The sequence below is a fragment of the Ursus arctos genome, unplaced genomic scaffold, assembly GCF_023065955.2.
Source record: "Ursus arctos isolate Adak ecotype North America unplaced genomic scaffold, UrsArc2.0 scaffold_1, whole genome shotgun sequence".
Lineage (NCBI taxonomy): Eukaryota > Metazoa > Chordata > Mammalia > Carnivora > Ursidae > Ursus > Ursus arctos.
In genome coordinates this window covers 20,079,792-20,097,361 of record NW_026622763.1, presented here as the reverse complement: position 1 = coordinate 20,097,361, position 17,570 = coordinate 20,079,792, and the positions used below count along the sequence as shown (strand labels likewise).

Genomic DNA, 17,570 nt, shown 5'->3' with positions numbered 1-17,570 from the left:
TTCCAAAAGTGCAAAAAGATATAAAAGGAAAGGGCGCCTTGGTGGCTCAGTCAGTTAAGCATCTGCCTTCACCTCGGATTGTGGTCTTGGGGTCGTAGGATGGAGTCCCACATCGGGCCCCGTCTGCTCTTCCCCCGGTTCAAGCATGCGCTCTCACTCTCGCGTGTGCACGCTCTCTCGCGCGTGCAAAAAAATTTAAAAATCTTTAAAAAAAAAAAAGATATAAAAGGAAAAATAGAAGTCTCACCATTCTAGCTTCTCCATCTCATCACAGTCTCTTCCCCCCAAAATAACCACTGTTGTTTCTTGTGTATCCTTCCAGGAAAAAAAATGCATTTACAAGCATGGGTATATTCTTTGTTTTTTAAATGTACATAAAAGGGATGGCAGTTCACATGCTGCTCCCTGTTAACACTCACCAGTGTCTATGAGAGTGCCTTGCAAAACGCGAAACAAAGCAGGTCGTGCAGTGTATGTCCAACCAGAGCCAAGGAAGGAACAATTTTGTTTACTAACAGCCAAGAACTTGGTCTTGAAAGTACTTGATAAAAGTAGTCTGAGTGGACAGGTCTACTTACCAGGAAACCAGTACTGGGTTTTTGTGGGGTTTTTTGAGTCTTTTAAAAATCTTTTTGAACGGACCATCAAGGTTCTAGTATTTGAAAATGCTTTGAACACCAAAAACCTGGGAACCATAGCATAAAAGTCACGTGTAGGTCATTCTACTAGTAAAGACTGCTTAAATATGAAGTAAGTGATAATAGAGTTTCAGTGCTTTTATAGAAATACTACTACTATGAACATCTTTGTAACTGTGACTCTCTCCATACTCAATTTCCTTAACATACATTTTTTTTAAAGATTATTTATTAAAGAGAGCATGAGTGGGGGAGGCAGAGAGGGACAGAGGGGGAGGGAGAAGCAGACTCCCCACTGAGTAGGGAGCCAGATGTGGGGCTCCATCCTAGGACCCCAGGATCATGACCTGAGGCCAAGGCAGACACTTAACCAATTGAACCACCCAGGCGCCTGCTTAACATACATTCTAAGAAATACATTTCTTGAAGCAAAGAGAACAATTTTAAGCCTTTTAATGCCCATTGTCAAATGATTCTCCGAAAGCCTATGCAAGTTTACCTTGCCATCAGCAACTTATGAAGGAACGGTTTTCATTTAATTCTCTCAAGCATTAGATAGCATTACATATTTTTAAATCTCTGCTAATTTGAGAGGTAAATTATGGTTATCATTGTTTGCTTCAACTTGCATTACCTTCATTTCATTTTTTTCCTTATATTTATCTACTCAGTTTTTTTCTTTTTCTTTCAAATGATTTGTTCTAGTTTATTGCCCATTTACCTACTGGAATCTCAGTGTCTTTTACTTCTAAATCTTTATGATCTCTGTATTAAAGATATTAACTCAGATAGGTTATAAGTCATTCAGCAAATAATTTTTCCCAGTGTTTCAGTTTTTTATATATAGATATTCTGTAGCTTTTAAACTTAGAAAGGTCTCCCTCCTCTTTTGTACAGTTTAATATTGTTTCATTTTTTACTCAGTTTTTTATTTGTTGGTTTGTTTGGTTTTTTTTTAATTCCTGAATTCTATCTAGAATTAGAATTTCTTTTCTCTAATAGGGTCTATTTTGAGTTTATTTTTCTGTTCCTTTGATCTGGATGTTTTTGTGCTGATACATTTTTACTTTTAGGTTTATATACTATCTCATGGTGCTGGTTTTACTACTTCATCCTCTCCCTTCCATCTGTTTCCTTTTTTTTTTTTTTTTTTAAAGATTTTATTTATTTATTTATTTGACAGAGAGAGACAGCCAGCGAGAGAGGAAACACAAGCAGGGGGAGTGAGAGAGGAAGAAGCAAGCTCCTAGTGGAGAAGCCTGATGTGGGGCTCGATCCCAGAACGCTGGGATCACGCCCTGAGCTGAAGGCAGACGCTTAACGACTGCGCCACCCAGGCGCCCCTGTTTCCTTTTTTAAAAAATAAAAGGTTTAATATTTAGAATTACATACAATAAACACATTAAGCATTAAAAGAGAACAGTGAACAATCTTCACTCCACCCATTACCACTGATTTCTTGATTTGTTTTCCCTAGCAGTGAGGTCAAATCTTAGGGAGCACATTGGCTTCTATATTTAGCCTCCTAGAACTTTCCAGGTTTTACATATTATTTGTGTTGAATCTTGAAGATGGCCAAGATTTCCTTTCAACCCTTACGTTTCTTCTATACCTACCCCCCTGATTGTGTTATTCTCTTAAAAAGTATTTTTTCTGATTAGAAAAATAGTACATGCTTATTGTAGAATGTTCAGAAAAAAACAAAAATACGAAAAACAGCATAATTTCCTATAATTTCACATCCTTTAGTAGCCACATTGTGGTGGGTTTTTTTTTTTTCCTATCCAATCAGTTTCGTATTTTGGTGGGTTTTTTCTCTGCACAATTTTAATACACTTAGACAAACAAAATTGGGATTATACTATATGGTTTTATCACTTCCTTAACATAATAGTCTATCATGATTGTCTATCAAATATTTACTTTGTGTTCCCAGCACCTGGCATGGTTGTTGCACATTGTAATCCAAATGTGAAATAGGAATGGTAATCAATCAAATAAGTAGCCAGTGGTGCTATTAATAATAATTAAGGGCACCTGGGTGGCTCAGTCAGTTAAGCATCTGCCTTTGGCTCAGGTCATGATCCCAGGGTCCTGGGATCGAGTCCCGCATCAGGTTCCCTGCTCAGCGGGGAGTCTGCTTCTCCCTCTCCCTTTAAAAAAAAAAAGAAAAAATAATAATTAACATTAATTAGTAACATTAATTCATACTTAACATTAGTTAGGTATGTCACAACTCAAAATATATTACCTGTATAATCCTCAAGATTATAGGAGAAAACCCCAAGAGTAACATACTTATATGTTCTCGATTTTGAAGCTGAAGACTGAAGCATAAAGTAGTTTAATAATTTTCCCTCAGGCCCCTTCCCAGGAAGTGATAGGATAGGATCCTAGGTCTTTGGATTTCAAAGCTTTTACTCTTTAGCGACCCTTACACTAAGTGTTACCCCCTAGTGCTGACCCAGAGACATTTTCATGTGCTAAGCCTTTTTGTAAGTCCTGTAGAGCTCCATTCTCTGTCCAGGTCTTTTGTGTAGCACTGGAGTTCATCGCAGCATGGCTTTGTAGTGCAGCTAGGTCTGTGCTGCCTATCTGCACTATTAGAGCAGCTAAAATACTTACTAAATCACATTCCCTTCCATTGCACAAAAACATTCTGTTAAAGGTTTCTCAAATATTCTGTGGTTTCTGTCGTTCCCAGGGTAATGTCATTTCGATCCATCTGCAGATTTCTCCACGGTAACAGTCTTTATCCATTCAGTATCTTAAAATCCCCTTGAATGCGTTTAGTATGTGTAACTTTCTTTTTAAGATTTTACTTTATGACTGGATCATAGTCCAAAGGAAAGGGAAAATAAGTGTATATTTCGTGGTTAAAAATATGTCAGTCATACATCACTCCAAAGTCCATAGATTATGTCTGTGTTGGCACTTTGTTTGCAACATTTTTTTTTTAGACTCATGATTGTGGTCTGCTTTGTGTTTCAAAATACTGTATGTTGAAAGAAATGACTGTGAGTCTGCTTGCATTTTTGCTTTTTTTTTTTTTTGCAAGTATTTTAAAAACTGAAATCTTTTGGTGTTTTATAAAACAATCTGATGAGAAAAGTGATCTTGAAAAGGTTTAACTTGTTTTATGAGGAAGTAATTTCCCAAAACTTGATCAGAGACTTAAAAAGAATTTGCTTTGGAGGAAAAGGATGTCACAAGGATAAATAGTCACTGAATCTATTATGAATAATATTTTTGAAAAGGTTAAGAATAGGGAATGGCAGTTCCTTATGAAAGGAGGGGAGATTGCGGGGGGCTCTTAGAGGCCCAGAATATGTAAAAATAAAACTGGTTATAGAGGATAAAGACAATGATTTTTTTATAGACAAAGTAAGTTATTTGGAGCAGCACCTGAGTGGCTCAGTTGGTTAAGCGTCTGCCTTTGGCTCAGGCCATGATCCCAGTGTCCTGGGATCATCCCCCTGTCACGCTCCCTGCTCAGCAGGAGGGTCTGCTTCTCCTTCTACCTCTGCAGCTCACCCAGCTTGTGCTCTCTCACTTGCTCTCTCATTTGCTCTCTCTCAAATAAATAAATAAAATCTTAAAAAAAAAAAAAAAAAGTAAGGGGTGCCTGGGTGGCTCAGTCGTTAAGCGTCTGCCTTCGGCTCAGGGCATGATCCTAGTGTTCTGGGATCGAGCCCCACATCAGGCTCCTTCGCTGGGAGCGTGCTTCTTCCTCTCCCACTCCCCCTGCTTGTGTTCCCTCTCTCACTGGCTATCTTTCTCTCTGTCAAATAAATAAATAAAATCTTAAAAAAAAAAAAAAGATATTTGGGGTAAAGAGGAAAATGCAGAACTCTAATAAAGGATGAGGAATATGATAAAGGAAAACAGGAAAATAAAATGTGGAAGAAACTAGCCTGTCATTCTAAGTGCTCTTTAAAATATACTTTGGTAGGAAGTAAAATGGACCACCTGCACAGAATGCCTGTATTCTTGATACAAAGCACTTTATTAGCACTTCTGTGGTTATCATTGAAGATCCCATAGTGGTTAGCACAGTGCCTTTGCCTGTAGAATACACTTGTTATTGAATGCATGTTGAAAGTGATCTGAAGTTACTTGAAATTTGTTTAATCGATGCAATGACAAAATAATTTTCTGATTAATAATATTTCTCTGAAATTGGTGATTTGCCTTTGTTCTCATAACAAACATGTTAAAAGCACTTTTGTTACTCGTAGTGCGAACTTGGGTTTCTTTAAAGCTAGTCAACAGTATGATTTGGGCCATGGAAGCTGGATACACATATGTACGTGCCTAATGAGTATAGTCAATTTTGGCTCAATTTTAAAGTAGAGAAACATTTTTCTTTGTAAAACCTGAAGTAGCATGTCCTTAATACACTTGTGTTCTTTCTGTCTTATTCAGGGAAGCAGTGTTTCTTAGTCCTACGTCAGCAGCAGTTTAATGTCCAGGCGCTCGTGGCGGTGGGAGACCATGCAAGCAAGCAGATGGTTAAATTTGCTGCCAAGTAAGTAAGCAATTATATCCTGTTGTCAGAATAAACAATGGTGGGAACCAAGACTCCCAGGGGTTTGGACCATTTTCATACATTAACATCAATGCTTCGTTTGTTTAAAAATGTAGTTATTTAAATTGTCAGTTCAGTATTGCTGAATACATTAAACTTACAAAAGAGAAAATATGGAGCACAGGCTTGAAATTCATTTGGAACTGCTGAAGCAGCACTCTCTACAGACAAGTCACATTTACTTTCAAGTAGAGTAACAAAAAGCCTGGCAGCCTCTACATAGCAAAGCAACTTTATTTTGTTGTGTTTGTTGAGCTTCAGTTCCTACCTCCCCCCCCCAGTTTGAGATTTGCATATTAAGCAACAAGTTTTCTAACTGAAAAATAAAAGCACATAAAATAAGAGTGTCGTTTTGCAAATGATTCCCTCCTAAAGGAAGTAAAACAAATGTCATAACATTTTATAGCTTTTAACTTTGACATCAAAAGGGTTAAAGAAAAGTAAAATCAACCCACTCCTCCCCTCCCCCCACAACAAGTCTTGCTGTCTGGCTCAGAGTTCCTGTAGAAATGCTTAGTTTTGTTAAGTTTGCAAGAGGCAGGATATAGAGGTAGTGTAGTGCTTATGCGTAACATAGCTCTAAGGTAATAATAGTTGGTAATGTGGGTAGTTTTGTTTGTATGTTTTTCTCAATTTAGTCAAAATTTTATTTCCATGATAATGATCAAAGAAGATTTGGAAAAATGGATGATCTTTATATTTTAAGTAATAGCGTACTTCATAGGCATGAATGTTTTTTAAAAGAAACTAAATCTAGGATAAATGTTTTATTTTTCTCTTGATTTTTATCTCTGTTCTTTAGATGTATACTTTCAAAGATGAGTGCGTATAGATAGAATTATCAATTTTAGAACTAGAAGGGAACTAAAAAACAATCTAATTTAAACAATTTATATTTGGGCCCTCCCCGACTCCCTTAGTGTTTTACGTGTAGTGGATGCTCAGTAACTGGTATGGGTTTAGAGATTTATTTATCAAATTTAGTTTTATTGTATCACAGCAGTATCTTGTACCCTGGTTTAAAAACTCCAGTGCCGTTAATTGCATCAGTTCACTGATGAACTCAGTAGTATTTGTATTTCTGGTACATAGTCCCACCTCACCTTATCTCCCAGTCCTGCTACCCGGAGACTTCTGTCTCTTCTGTCTGTATCTTTTGGTGAGTAGGTTTGCTGTTTTTATCTCATGGCCTACGAGGGTGTGTGCTTGTGGGGTGCACTGTCAGCTAGCCTTTTAAGGTCAGTCCTGTGAAGTGAGACATAAATGAGCTTGGTCCCTAGAAATAAACTTTCCACACAGAACCTTCTATAAATAGAGCCCCTGGAAACCATAGACATGTATGCTAAATTATATTTAATACACTGAAAAATACTGGGAAAAAGTCCATTTCAAATCAACAAATAATCTTTATGGCTTTTGTCTTTTATGTATTAAATTGGTTCTGAAAACTAATATATGGAACTGACAGTTTTATTTAGAATGTGTGTTTCCATTAAATTGCCTTACAACCTTAGTGTTACATTCCTAAAGAAAATATTCTAGTCTAAAAATCTTTTGAAATTCCCACTTACCCTTAATATTTACTAAGAGATATCCTACTGACAAAAGGACAGTGAATTCATTTGTTGTCTTTAGAAGTAAAGTAGTCCACCAATAGTTATTTCTTATTATTTTGGATCTTCTCAAACTTCTGCGACTTGACTAACAGCAATTGACCCTATCAGAGGTCAACCAAAGCTTACTAGCTGGCCTAGCTACTTGCAAATGATCTCCCAAATAGAATTTAGTTCACTAATGTCCTCATAATACATAAATTAAAGAAATACATAATACATAAATTAAAGTTACACAATACTGCAAAATCCTTAAGTTCGCAAAATTATTTTTGAGTGAAGTCTTCTTTTTGTCTCTCCAAATGAGTTTTCTAAGGCATTTGGCTTCTTTTTTTTTCCTCTCTTTCTCTTTTTAGTATTGTTCTTTGTAACTTCTGTCATATGTTAGTTGGGTTAGAACAAAATAGTCCCATCTTGTATAAACTTAATATTTATTGGAAGATACAAGCTCTTTTTGCTCTTCCTTAAGTCTGTATTTGCCAGAAGTTTATTTTCAAGTGGTATTTTTATCTAAAATCTTTAATGGCTTCCTATTTCCATATAAACGATATAGTATAAGTGTGATCTTTCTCTTAGATAAGGCAAGAAATTTAGTTAAGTTAGTCTGGATTTCATAATCTTGAAGTGTAGAACTCAAGATCTAGATGTAATTCAGCTTAACAATTAAATCGTGACTTGGATTTTTTTTTTTTTAAGCAAAGAACATGTATCTATTTTTAGCCTCCCTCCCCCAGAAAATGGACTTTATATAATTAGTAATGTGTGGGAAAAGATGGTTTCATAATAGAGCTGTTGCAAATTATAAAGCCTTTGGTTATATACAAGTGAATGAAGCCAATTTTATACAATAGGCTTAACATGTGGTACTTAGGTTAATTATTTAACTTTTGGCACTACTCATACGTTAAAGTATCTATCCTGAGTAATTAAGAGTAAATGTGTTAATAACTTTGCTACCTTGTGAAAGAGGAAAATTTTCATGACTAAGACTCTGTGGCAAAAAATTATGTTTTTTTTTGTAATTGAAGTATGGTTGACACACAATGTTACATTAGTTTCAGGTGTACAACATGGTGATTCAGGAACTCTATGCATTGTACTATGCTCACTACCAAGTGTAGCTATCATCTGTCACCATAGGATGCTATTACAATACCATTGACTATTCCTTATGCTATACCTTTCATTTCTGTGACTTATTCATTTCATAACAAAGCCTGTATCTCCTACTCCCCTTCACCTTTTTTTGCGCATCCTCCCATTTCCCCTCCCCTTGGCAACTACCAGTTTGTTCTTTGTATTTATGGGTCTATTTCTGCTTCTTTTATTTGCTCATTTGTTTTGTTTTTTAGATTCCATATATAAGTGAAATTGTATGGTGTTTGTCTTTGTCTGACTTATTTCACCTAACATAATACCCCTCTGGGTCTGTCCACGTAAAAATGATGAGTTTTTAGTTTTTGTGGTTGGTTGGTAATTTTTTTAGGAACAGTCAGCTTGTCTTTTTTATGTGACTCTACACTGTACTTCTCAGGTAGTACTGAAATCTTGATCTTTCTTGGTAATAGAAGTCTAAGGCACATGTCGTTTCTGACAGAAAGCCAGTAGTAGATGATCTTAAATTCAAAGTGCAAATTTTTAAAGAAGAAAATCAAGAACAGAAAAATTTTACTTTGAAAATAACCTATTCTTTTCATGAATAATAATAAATCAGGTGAGGTTATAATATGAATTCTAAAGAACTTTTAAAACTTTTTTAGGAAAAAATTGTGTTGTTTTTTTTCATCTCTCAAAATCCTTTTCCTAAAAATTATCTTTATATAAACTATTTTATTTAAAATGTGTGTTCATGGGCTCCAGTGTGAAAACAAAGATTAAGGTAGCTGTTGTACATTTATCTTTAAAGTCACTTGCTCTGGCAGTGCTGTCTGGTGAGCTGGCATTTCTGTAAAACAAGAATCTAAGGTGTGAGGTTATTGTTAAATCATAAATAACATTAGAAAGAAATTACTCTATTTGACATTAACAGATGAAAAGTAAGAATTTTTATAACTTGCTATGGTCAGTTATACTCACATATTATTGTTACACGATACTGCAGAATCCTTAAGTTCGCATGGACTTTTCTGTATTCTTAAGCATGAAGAATAATTTTCGATATGGCACTAGAATGAAAATAATCATTATTTTCTAAAATTATTTTTGCAAGTAAAGTCTTCTTTTTGTCTCTCCAAATGAGTTTTCTAAGGCATTTGGCTTCTTTTTTTTTTTTCCTCTCTCTTTTTAGTGTTGTTCTTTGTAATTTCTGTCACATGTTAGTTGGGTTAGAACAAAATAGTCCTATCTTGTATAAACTTAGTATTTATTGAGAGATACAAGCTCTTTTTGCTCTTCCTTAAGTCTATATTTGCCAGAAGTTTATTTTCAAGTAGTATTTTTTAATCTAAAATCTTTAATGGCTTCCTATTTCCAACCATGTGCAATATTAATTCTGCCTACTGATTCCCTCACCACAATGTTATTTCCCACTACTTTGCCATATATGTCTTCATATTGGGCAGATTCTCTGTGTCTGCAATGACCTCTCTTCCTCTTATTTTAAAAGTTTTGCTTTTATTCATTGAATCCTCATTCTTTGTCGCTTAGCTTAAGCCCATGTCTTTGATGATCCTCAGTCATTGGTTTCTCTTTTCATTTCTTTGGGGTCCATAGATATGTTCTTGGGAGGCTGGAAGTTTTTTATGTTTTTTTTAAATTTAGCATACATTTTGATGATTACCTTAAAGTTAATATATAAGGGTATTTTTCCATGTCATTTTAAAGGCTAACTTACAACAGAAAACTGGTATGTGAATTCAGTACTTTTCATATAGCGTTTACTGTCGTATTTACAATTGCGTTCATGCCAGCTGAAACTAGACGATATCCACGTTCCGTACTAATGATGATTTCACCGTAGTTTGAATAGCAACACATGCTGAGAACAGGTTGGATTACTAGGTGGTACTTAATAGTTAGGAGGCATCCTGAACTTTTAAAATCTGTGCTGTTCCAGCAGATTTATTGAATCCTATTTTTGTCTATAGAGGGACAGCAGATCACTAATAATATAACATAATATAATAATATAATAATAATGCAAGGAAAAATGATTCTATTTCCAGTTCTAGTACTTATCAGATTAGATACCTATTTGATTCAAATTTCAATTAACGATGCTTCATTATTAACTTTCATATGAACAAGATAGGTTTATATAATTATCAACTGATACTTTCTTTAAATTGTCATTCTTGGATTGCTGTTTGTGGTATTTGGGTTAATTATGGGGCCTAATTGTCCTAAATCAACCTCAGACTTAACATTTTATGTAATTGTGAGCAGACATTCTTCACATTACTGGTAATAAAGTAAAAATACAGAAACAGATTAAATATAGAACTGGATCTGAGACTTTAACTTTATACATTAAACCAAATGTCAGCAGTTTAGTTTTAGCAAACTTTAATATTGCTATTTGAATTTTGTTATTTTTAATACTTGCTTTCATTTTCCTTTAAAATTCATTTTGATTTAAAGTTAAGAGCTAATATAGACAGAAAGTACATTAGTGGTTGCTTAGGACTAGGGGAAGAATGAGGGGATAAGAGAGTGAAAGCTAAAGGGTACAGAATTTCTTTTTATGGTGATGAAAATGTTCTAAAATTGTGGTTGCATGTATCTGTAAATATACTAAAAACCATTGAACTGTACACTTTAAATGAGAAATTGTATGGTGTGTGAATGCTATCTCAAATTGTCACAAAAACATAAATTTTTAAAATGGAAAAAAAAGTTAAGGGCTATACACTGTGGAAAACAGTATGGAGGTTCCTCAAAAAGTTAAAAATAGAACTACCCTATAATCCAGCAATCGCACTACTAGGTATTTACCCAAAGAATACAAAAATACTAATTCAGAGGGATACATATGCCCTGATATTTATAGCAGCATTATCTACAATAGCCAAATTATGGAAACAGCCTAAGTGTCCATCAATTGATGAATGGATAAAGAAAATGTAGGATATATATATGTACATGTATATAAAAGATGTGTATTATATATACATATACATCCAATGGAATATTACTCAGCCATAAAAAAGAATGAAATCTTGTCATTTGCAACAACATGGATGGAGCTAGAGAGTATTTTGCTGATCGAAATAAGTCAGAGAAAGACAAATATGATTTCACTCATTTGTGGAATTTAAGAAACAAAACAAACGAACAAAGGGAAAAAAAGAGAGGAGGGGCAAACCAAGAAAACAGACTCTTACCTATAGAAAACAAACTGATGGTTACCAGAGGGGAGGCAGGTGAGGGGGATGAATGAAGTAGGTGATGGGGAATTAAGGAGTACATTTGTGATGAGCATTGGTTGATGTATGGAAATGTTGACTCACTATATTGTACACCTGAAACTAATATTACACTGTATGCTAACTAACTGGAATTTAAATTAAAACTTCAAAACAAAATAGAATAAAGTTAAGGGCTATAAGCATGTTAATTCATACTACTTTTATATTTGTAGGTATATAAGTAACATGATAAAATCCGGTTAAAGTGGTCCCTGACATTATTTTATACCATTAAAGAGAGTCCCTGTAGTAGTTTGAGAACCAGTGGTCTGTGCCATATTGAGTAGTGCTTAATTTTTTACCAAGTTTATTTTGAGCTCATTATTGGAGTTTTGGTGAAGACAAATGAGTTCACAAAATAAGTCATCTTAGAACTACTAGGATAATTTAAACTATTAATTTTTACAAAGCACCTCTGGGTAGCTGGGTGTAATAATACAGGGCCAGAGAGCCCAGAAACTTGGCTCCCCGCTAACTAGCCATGTAACTTCATAAGTTGTTTACCATATGCAGGTCTTACTTCATTCTTTACAGCTAAGACCCTTCTTTAATAATAAACATCTTCATTTCCACTTGCCTGGGAAATATAAAAGTCTGAGATTGAGTGTGGTAGTACTGATTAACTATAATTGAAGTTATTTGACCTATAAACCAACTTATGCCTACCTTAGAATTGGAATACAGGGTGCCTGGGTGGCTCAGCTGGTTAAGCATGTGCCTTTGCTCAGGTCATGATCCTGGGGTCCGAGGATTGAGTCCCGCGTAGGGTTCCCTGCTCTGCAGGGAGCCTGCTTCTCCCTCTGCCACTCTCTCTCTCTTTCTCTCTCAGGAATAAATAAATAAAATCTTAAAAAAAAAAAAAAAAAAAGGAATTGGAATACAGAGGGGTACCTGGGTGACTCAGTGGGTTAAGCATCCAACTCTTGATCTCAGCTCAGGTCTCCATCTCAGGATCCAGAGTTCAAGCCCCATGCTGGGCTCCATGCTGGTCACAGAGACTACATTAAAAAGAAAAAAAAGAATTGGAATACGGATTTTTATTATGAAAAGGGGGGGTTAGTATTTTTAAAACAACTTACATAATTTATGCTTTTTGGATGCTATTTTGATTTAACTGGCAAATATGTGGTTTCTTATGTTTGGGAATTTTCAATTCTTTGCCTCAATGAATTGTATATTTAATTTACATCATTGATGCACTTTATGTTGGTGCATTACTTGAAAAACTAGTGTGTAGCAACTTTATAGTCTATCCTTTTTTTTAAACTAATCTTTTATTACACCTTTCCCAAGATTTACAAATTATTCATTTGAATATGGGTGGTTATGTAGATCTGTGGGGCACACTTCTCATTGAGTCTTGTAAGATTCAACAAATTATTTTTGACAGCCAGAAGGCTAACAGATTTGCTGTTTTTACTATAAACTTTTAATACTCAAGTTTCTAGAAGTGTTAAAATTTTAATAGTTTTTGTTGATATTAGTATATGTAAATATGCAAAAAAGAAAAGCTTAAAATAATGTCTTTTTCACCATTATTGATTTGGGTGGGGGGAGCGGAGGGTAGATACAAATAAAATGGGAATGGTTTTGAAAAATACAAGCTGATGACTACCTAAAATTGTAATTGTCATCACCTGGCTTTCATCCAACTCCCAGGTTTATCCCTACTATTAACAAGTAACAATCAGCGTATATTCATGTATAGGATTTCTTAACATATTCTAGGCCTTTACTGTGACAGGCTAGTTTGGTAGAAGCACTCTGAGGGACTTAAGTATGTAGTACCTAAAATAATTTGAAATAAAAGGTAAAAACCACTGTTAGTACAAAGGTTATGCTGTTAACCTTCCATCATTATCTTGGATGTATTGAGTGGATTATATGAATAATGATAGGATACTCTTCAGTGACCTCTGTTAACTAACGACATATATTTCTTAGATGAAAGGCCGTGGAAGGAACCCCCTGCCCACACACACACCCCTGGACTTTTATTGCATGTGAAATATTATTTTTAATATTCAAGAAACAAAAAAATGTTTAAGAAACAATCTGTAATTAAAATTCAGTGTAGTGACGGCCCTTCCTTTATCTTGCCAAGCTTTCTAGCATCTAGCATGAATTTTATACTTACTGGAATGCAGGGCATCAGTCTGATATACAGCCAAAGAACAGCAATATTATTAATTAATATTGTTTATAATATTTATAATTTATAATATAATTTATATTTATATAATATTTATAATTTGTAATATAAACGAATAATTAAATATTCCTGTACACTAGTATGAAGCTGCAAAATGCCATACTTGCACTTTGTCCCTTGATCCTCACAGCAGCACTATGAGGTATAGACACTTTTTTTTATGTCTTCATTTTTACAGCTGAGGAAATTGAAATTTAAATACTAAGTGTAAGGTCTCTGACTCTAGGACTCATATTCCTCCTATGTCATCCTGTTTCTCTGAGATAGTCTAATGATAGTAGTTCAAAGCCCTCTATAATATATAGCTCACTTAGAATACAACCTTACTGTCATTGAAATATATTGATGCCTGGGAAATGCTTTCGGCCTCAAAGGAATGCTTTTTGCCTAACCAGTATCTTTTTCTACAGTGTGTAGTTTATTCTGATATATAGTTGATTGATAATGGACAGATAGATAGATACCTGTTTTGTTTCCTGATGGTGATAATGACTTTTAGATACTGCCCGAGTGGAAAACCAAAACTGGTGAAAAATAATAATTTTGGTTTTAAGCATGACTGATTATAAAGTAATAAAAAATATTTTTATGTTGAGTCATAAGTTAATGCTAAAAACAGTTCCAAAGGAGAAATTAAAATTTTTTTCTAGCCATCATTAATATTAGTGAACTTGTCTCCTCTACCATAAAGCAGTAGTTGCCTTCCTAAGGAGTCACTCCATTGTTAAAAAGCATGCTATTAAAATGGAAACAGTGGGGGTGGGAAAGGGTGGGGGTGGGGAAGAAACTAAAGAGTGTATGTTTGCAAAGATAGTTATTTTTCTTGAATAATTTCAATATGAAAAATATTTGATAGCTATAATTATAAACATGAAACCTAAAATTCAGTAGGCAGATTTAATAACTGCATCTACTTCTGTTTAACCTTTTGTCTTTTTTTCTTATCATCAGCACTGCCACACAGTGCATCTTGCACATTCTTAGCACTCTTGTTGTGAGAAGTAAAACAGAGTCAGTCAACAAAGCAACCATATGGTGTATGCAACTGATGTGGAGAATAAGTCCACAAATTCTGAATATAAAAAAAGAATTTATCGTTTACTAAGATTCTGGACTCAGGAAGGAAATGAAAGAGTTTGGCTGGATAACTGATGCCATTCCTTAACACATCGGCCTTTTGTTACACACTTGTATAAACAAAATCCTTTCCTAGAATTGCTCTGTTGTCAGCAAGGGAGGAGATGTTGGGACATTCACAACATGGTTGACTTTGGGGTTAACTTTTTATAAAGTAGTGCTAATAATCATTCAGTTCTGCTGTAACATAACAGATGTTTCCCTAAAAATCACCGTGTTGTGCAAAATTATGCAATAACCTCAACATTTATATGGAAAATGGGTTAATAGCACAATGGTCAAAAACTTCATCAGTGATGTAGTTTTTTGAAAAGAACCTTATTTTTTTTAATGTAGGTAGAATAGCTTGATACGTGTTGAATGGTTGAGAAATACAAAAATAATACTACAATAAGTGTCACATTTTTATTTTTTTATTGAAGTGTAGTCGACTCAAAGCCATTTTATTTTTCTGGTTGATAGTATTGTATTCCTCTCATTTCAAGTCATCTCACTCTGAATGTCTTTACGTGTTCATTTGGAATAGCTTGGCCTTAAAATTCCTTACTTCTCCTCCACTAGCTTCACTATTCATTTTAATAACTCACTCCTGTGGCCGCCACTTGGATTTTGCTCCTTAGAACTTGACTTTAAACTCCAGTGGCGATTCTCTCTAACCATTATTTCCAACTTTTTACCTATCCCATGCCTCCTAATCTTCTGTTGGACCTCATCAAAACTTCTGGTCTTTTTGCCAGTCTCCCCTTTTTGTCCTACGTTTTCTGTCCTCTTCTGAACTCATGCAACCCAGTTCCATTCCCAGAACTACCCACACTGCATCCTTACCCGCTGTTCCCCTTTCTTTTGCCCTGTGAATGCTCGACAAACTACCCAGCCCCATAGACTCCTGATGCCATCATCTAACACCGAGGTTAAGGAGTATATTGTGTATTCATGGCACAACAATTGATTTTTTTCCTAAGCTGGGCCTAGTGGAATGTATTCTTTTTTTATTATTATGTTCAGTTAGCCACAGTATAGTACATCATTAGTTTTTGATGTCGTGTTCAGTGATTCATTAGTTATGTATAACACCCGGTGCACAATCACTTTATAATGAAAATAGAGTTTTATAGGCGACCCCTGTTTTCATTGTTTCACTGAACTCTTCAGTATCTCATTCCTCTTGATCCTTTGGTTTCTAACTACGATTATAATTAGAAAAGAAAAAATTTGGAAAACACTATGACTTCTATTGCTTAATGTATCAGCCTTGTATTATAATTAAAAACAGCACATGAACGACAACATATAAATTCTGGTAGATTCTGTAACTTATTTAAATGAAGCAAAAATCCTTACTTATAGATGTTTTTAGCTTACTTTAGAAATTTGAGGACCAGCGAAGCATGAGGTAATTCAAATGAATATTTACTAATACATTCACTTTGGAAAGGTAGCAGCTTAGTGAGTCAGCTAACCACCCTTTCTGCTAGAATCTTTGGTTCGAAAAATAGCATGCTTAGAAATATGTCCATGAGAAAAAGACCATTTCTAATCCTCAGCTTGTTTTCATTTTGTCTTAGTTCTTATTTGTGAAATGATTGCGATTATCTTTAGAGGAGTGCCTAAGGACTGTTTGTTTATTCTCAAGGTGTTTCCATTTTGAATAGTGTTACCTTAAGAGACTGGACATTTAAAACATGTGAACTCTTACACAACAAAATGGCAGAAATAATGGTATTTATATGTTAATTCCATGAGGCCCTACATTTAACTCTATTCCCTCTGGCCATATACCAGGTGGAAAAAAGCAAAGACTCCACTATTAAAAATATCAAATCAGATAGTTCCAGCTGGGGTTTCCCAATCATTTAAAAGGCAAAATATGAGGTCACTTTTAATATCTTAAGTGGATAACTATCTTAGCATTTACTTTAGATATTAAATCTGAGGTGCTTATTTTTGCCTTACTAACTAGATTGTACCACTAGCAGTTTCTAGCTTTTGAGTGTATTCCTTAAGAGCAACATTGGCACTTAATATGAGGTCAGTTGTTGTCCCCGCTTATCTTTCCTAGGAATATCCAATTCATCAATATACTAATCTGAAAAGTTGACTCACTAATTGGATTTAAGTGCCACAGGACTCTTCAACACATTATTTTAATCAATCTGTTGGAAAGATCAATTTTCTCATGGTTCAATGCATATAAAAATGAAGCAACTAAATGAGTTACATAGGAAGGTTGGCACATCTCATTCCCTAGAGATCTTTAAGAAGAGGTTCTTAATTGTGTATCCAAAATGGTTTGTGGTCCTTAAATGAAATTTGTCTGGAAGCAGGAAGATGGGATACCTATCCAGTCCTGTGTTTCTAGATCTCCATCTTATGTTGACATTAATTTTCTAAAATTAGTGGCTGGTGTTTGAGTTGAGACAAGAAGTAATCTCTTTTTTTCTTTTCAAAATTATTTTTTATTTAGTGCCATTTTGAAGTAATGGACACAGTAGTCTTGTGTTAGTTATGGTTGAGTTTTGTAAAGACAAAATTTTTTCAAAGGCAGCCCTAGAGGCCTTTTTGTATTGACTGCTATTAAGGGGTACAGTGAATATAAACACAGTGTTTCAAGTTTCAAGCTAGAAGGGAAAAGAAAAAGGAGCAGCAAGTTTAAGGTCCATGTGGCTAAGTGATCTGTAATATTTCCTTCAACGGTCTTAGTTCCATTTTTTTCTTATTTAAAAATTTGGAGAAAAAAATGAAGTTTCAAGCTAAAGTTATAGCGACTACTATAAAGGGCTGCAGTTAATTTGAATACCAGTTGTTAAAGTTAAAAATTATATTTTGCTGTTTGTACGTTTGTAACACCCCTCTTCCCACCCAGCATAGAGATGTTTGGATTCTGAAAAAAAAGGCTTTTTCAGACTGTTAGTTAACTAGTGTACATACGTGTTTTATTTTCTTTTTCTTCATATTAGTCATTGTGGTTAAGTGATT

The 17,570-nt window shown here is 34.6% G+C and overlaps 1 protein-coding gene across 2 annotated transcripts in view; it reads left to right on the top strand.

Moving 5' to 3' along the window:
* DARS1 (aspartyl-tRNA synthetase 1) overlaps positions 1-17,570 on the top strand; it is a 58,046-nt gene that overhangs the window by 11,574 nt on the left and 28,902 nt on the right. For both annotated transcript variants that reach the window (XM_026510069.4, XM_048214541.2), the window contains exon 4: positions 5,064-5,166. In XM_026510069.4, coding sequence (XP_026365854.1) covers positions 5,064-5,166 — 103 coding nt within the window. The remainder of the gene's footprint in view (positions 1-5,063; positions 5,167-17,570) is intronic.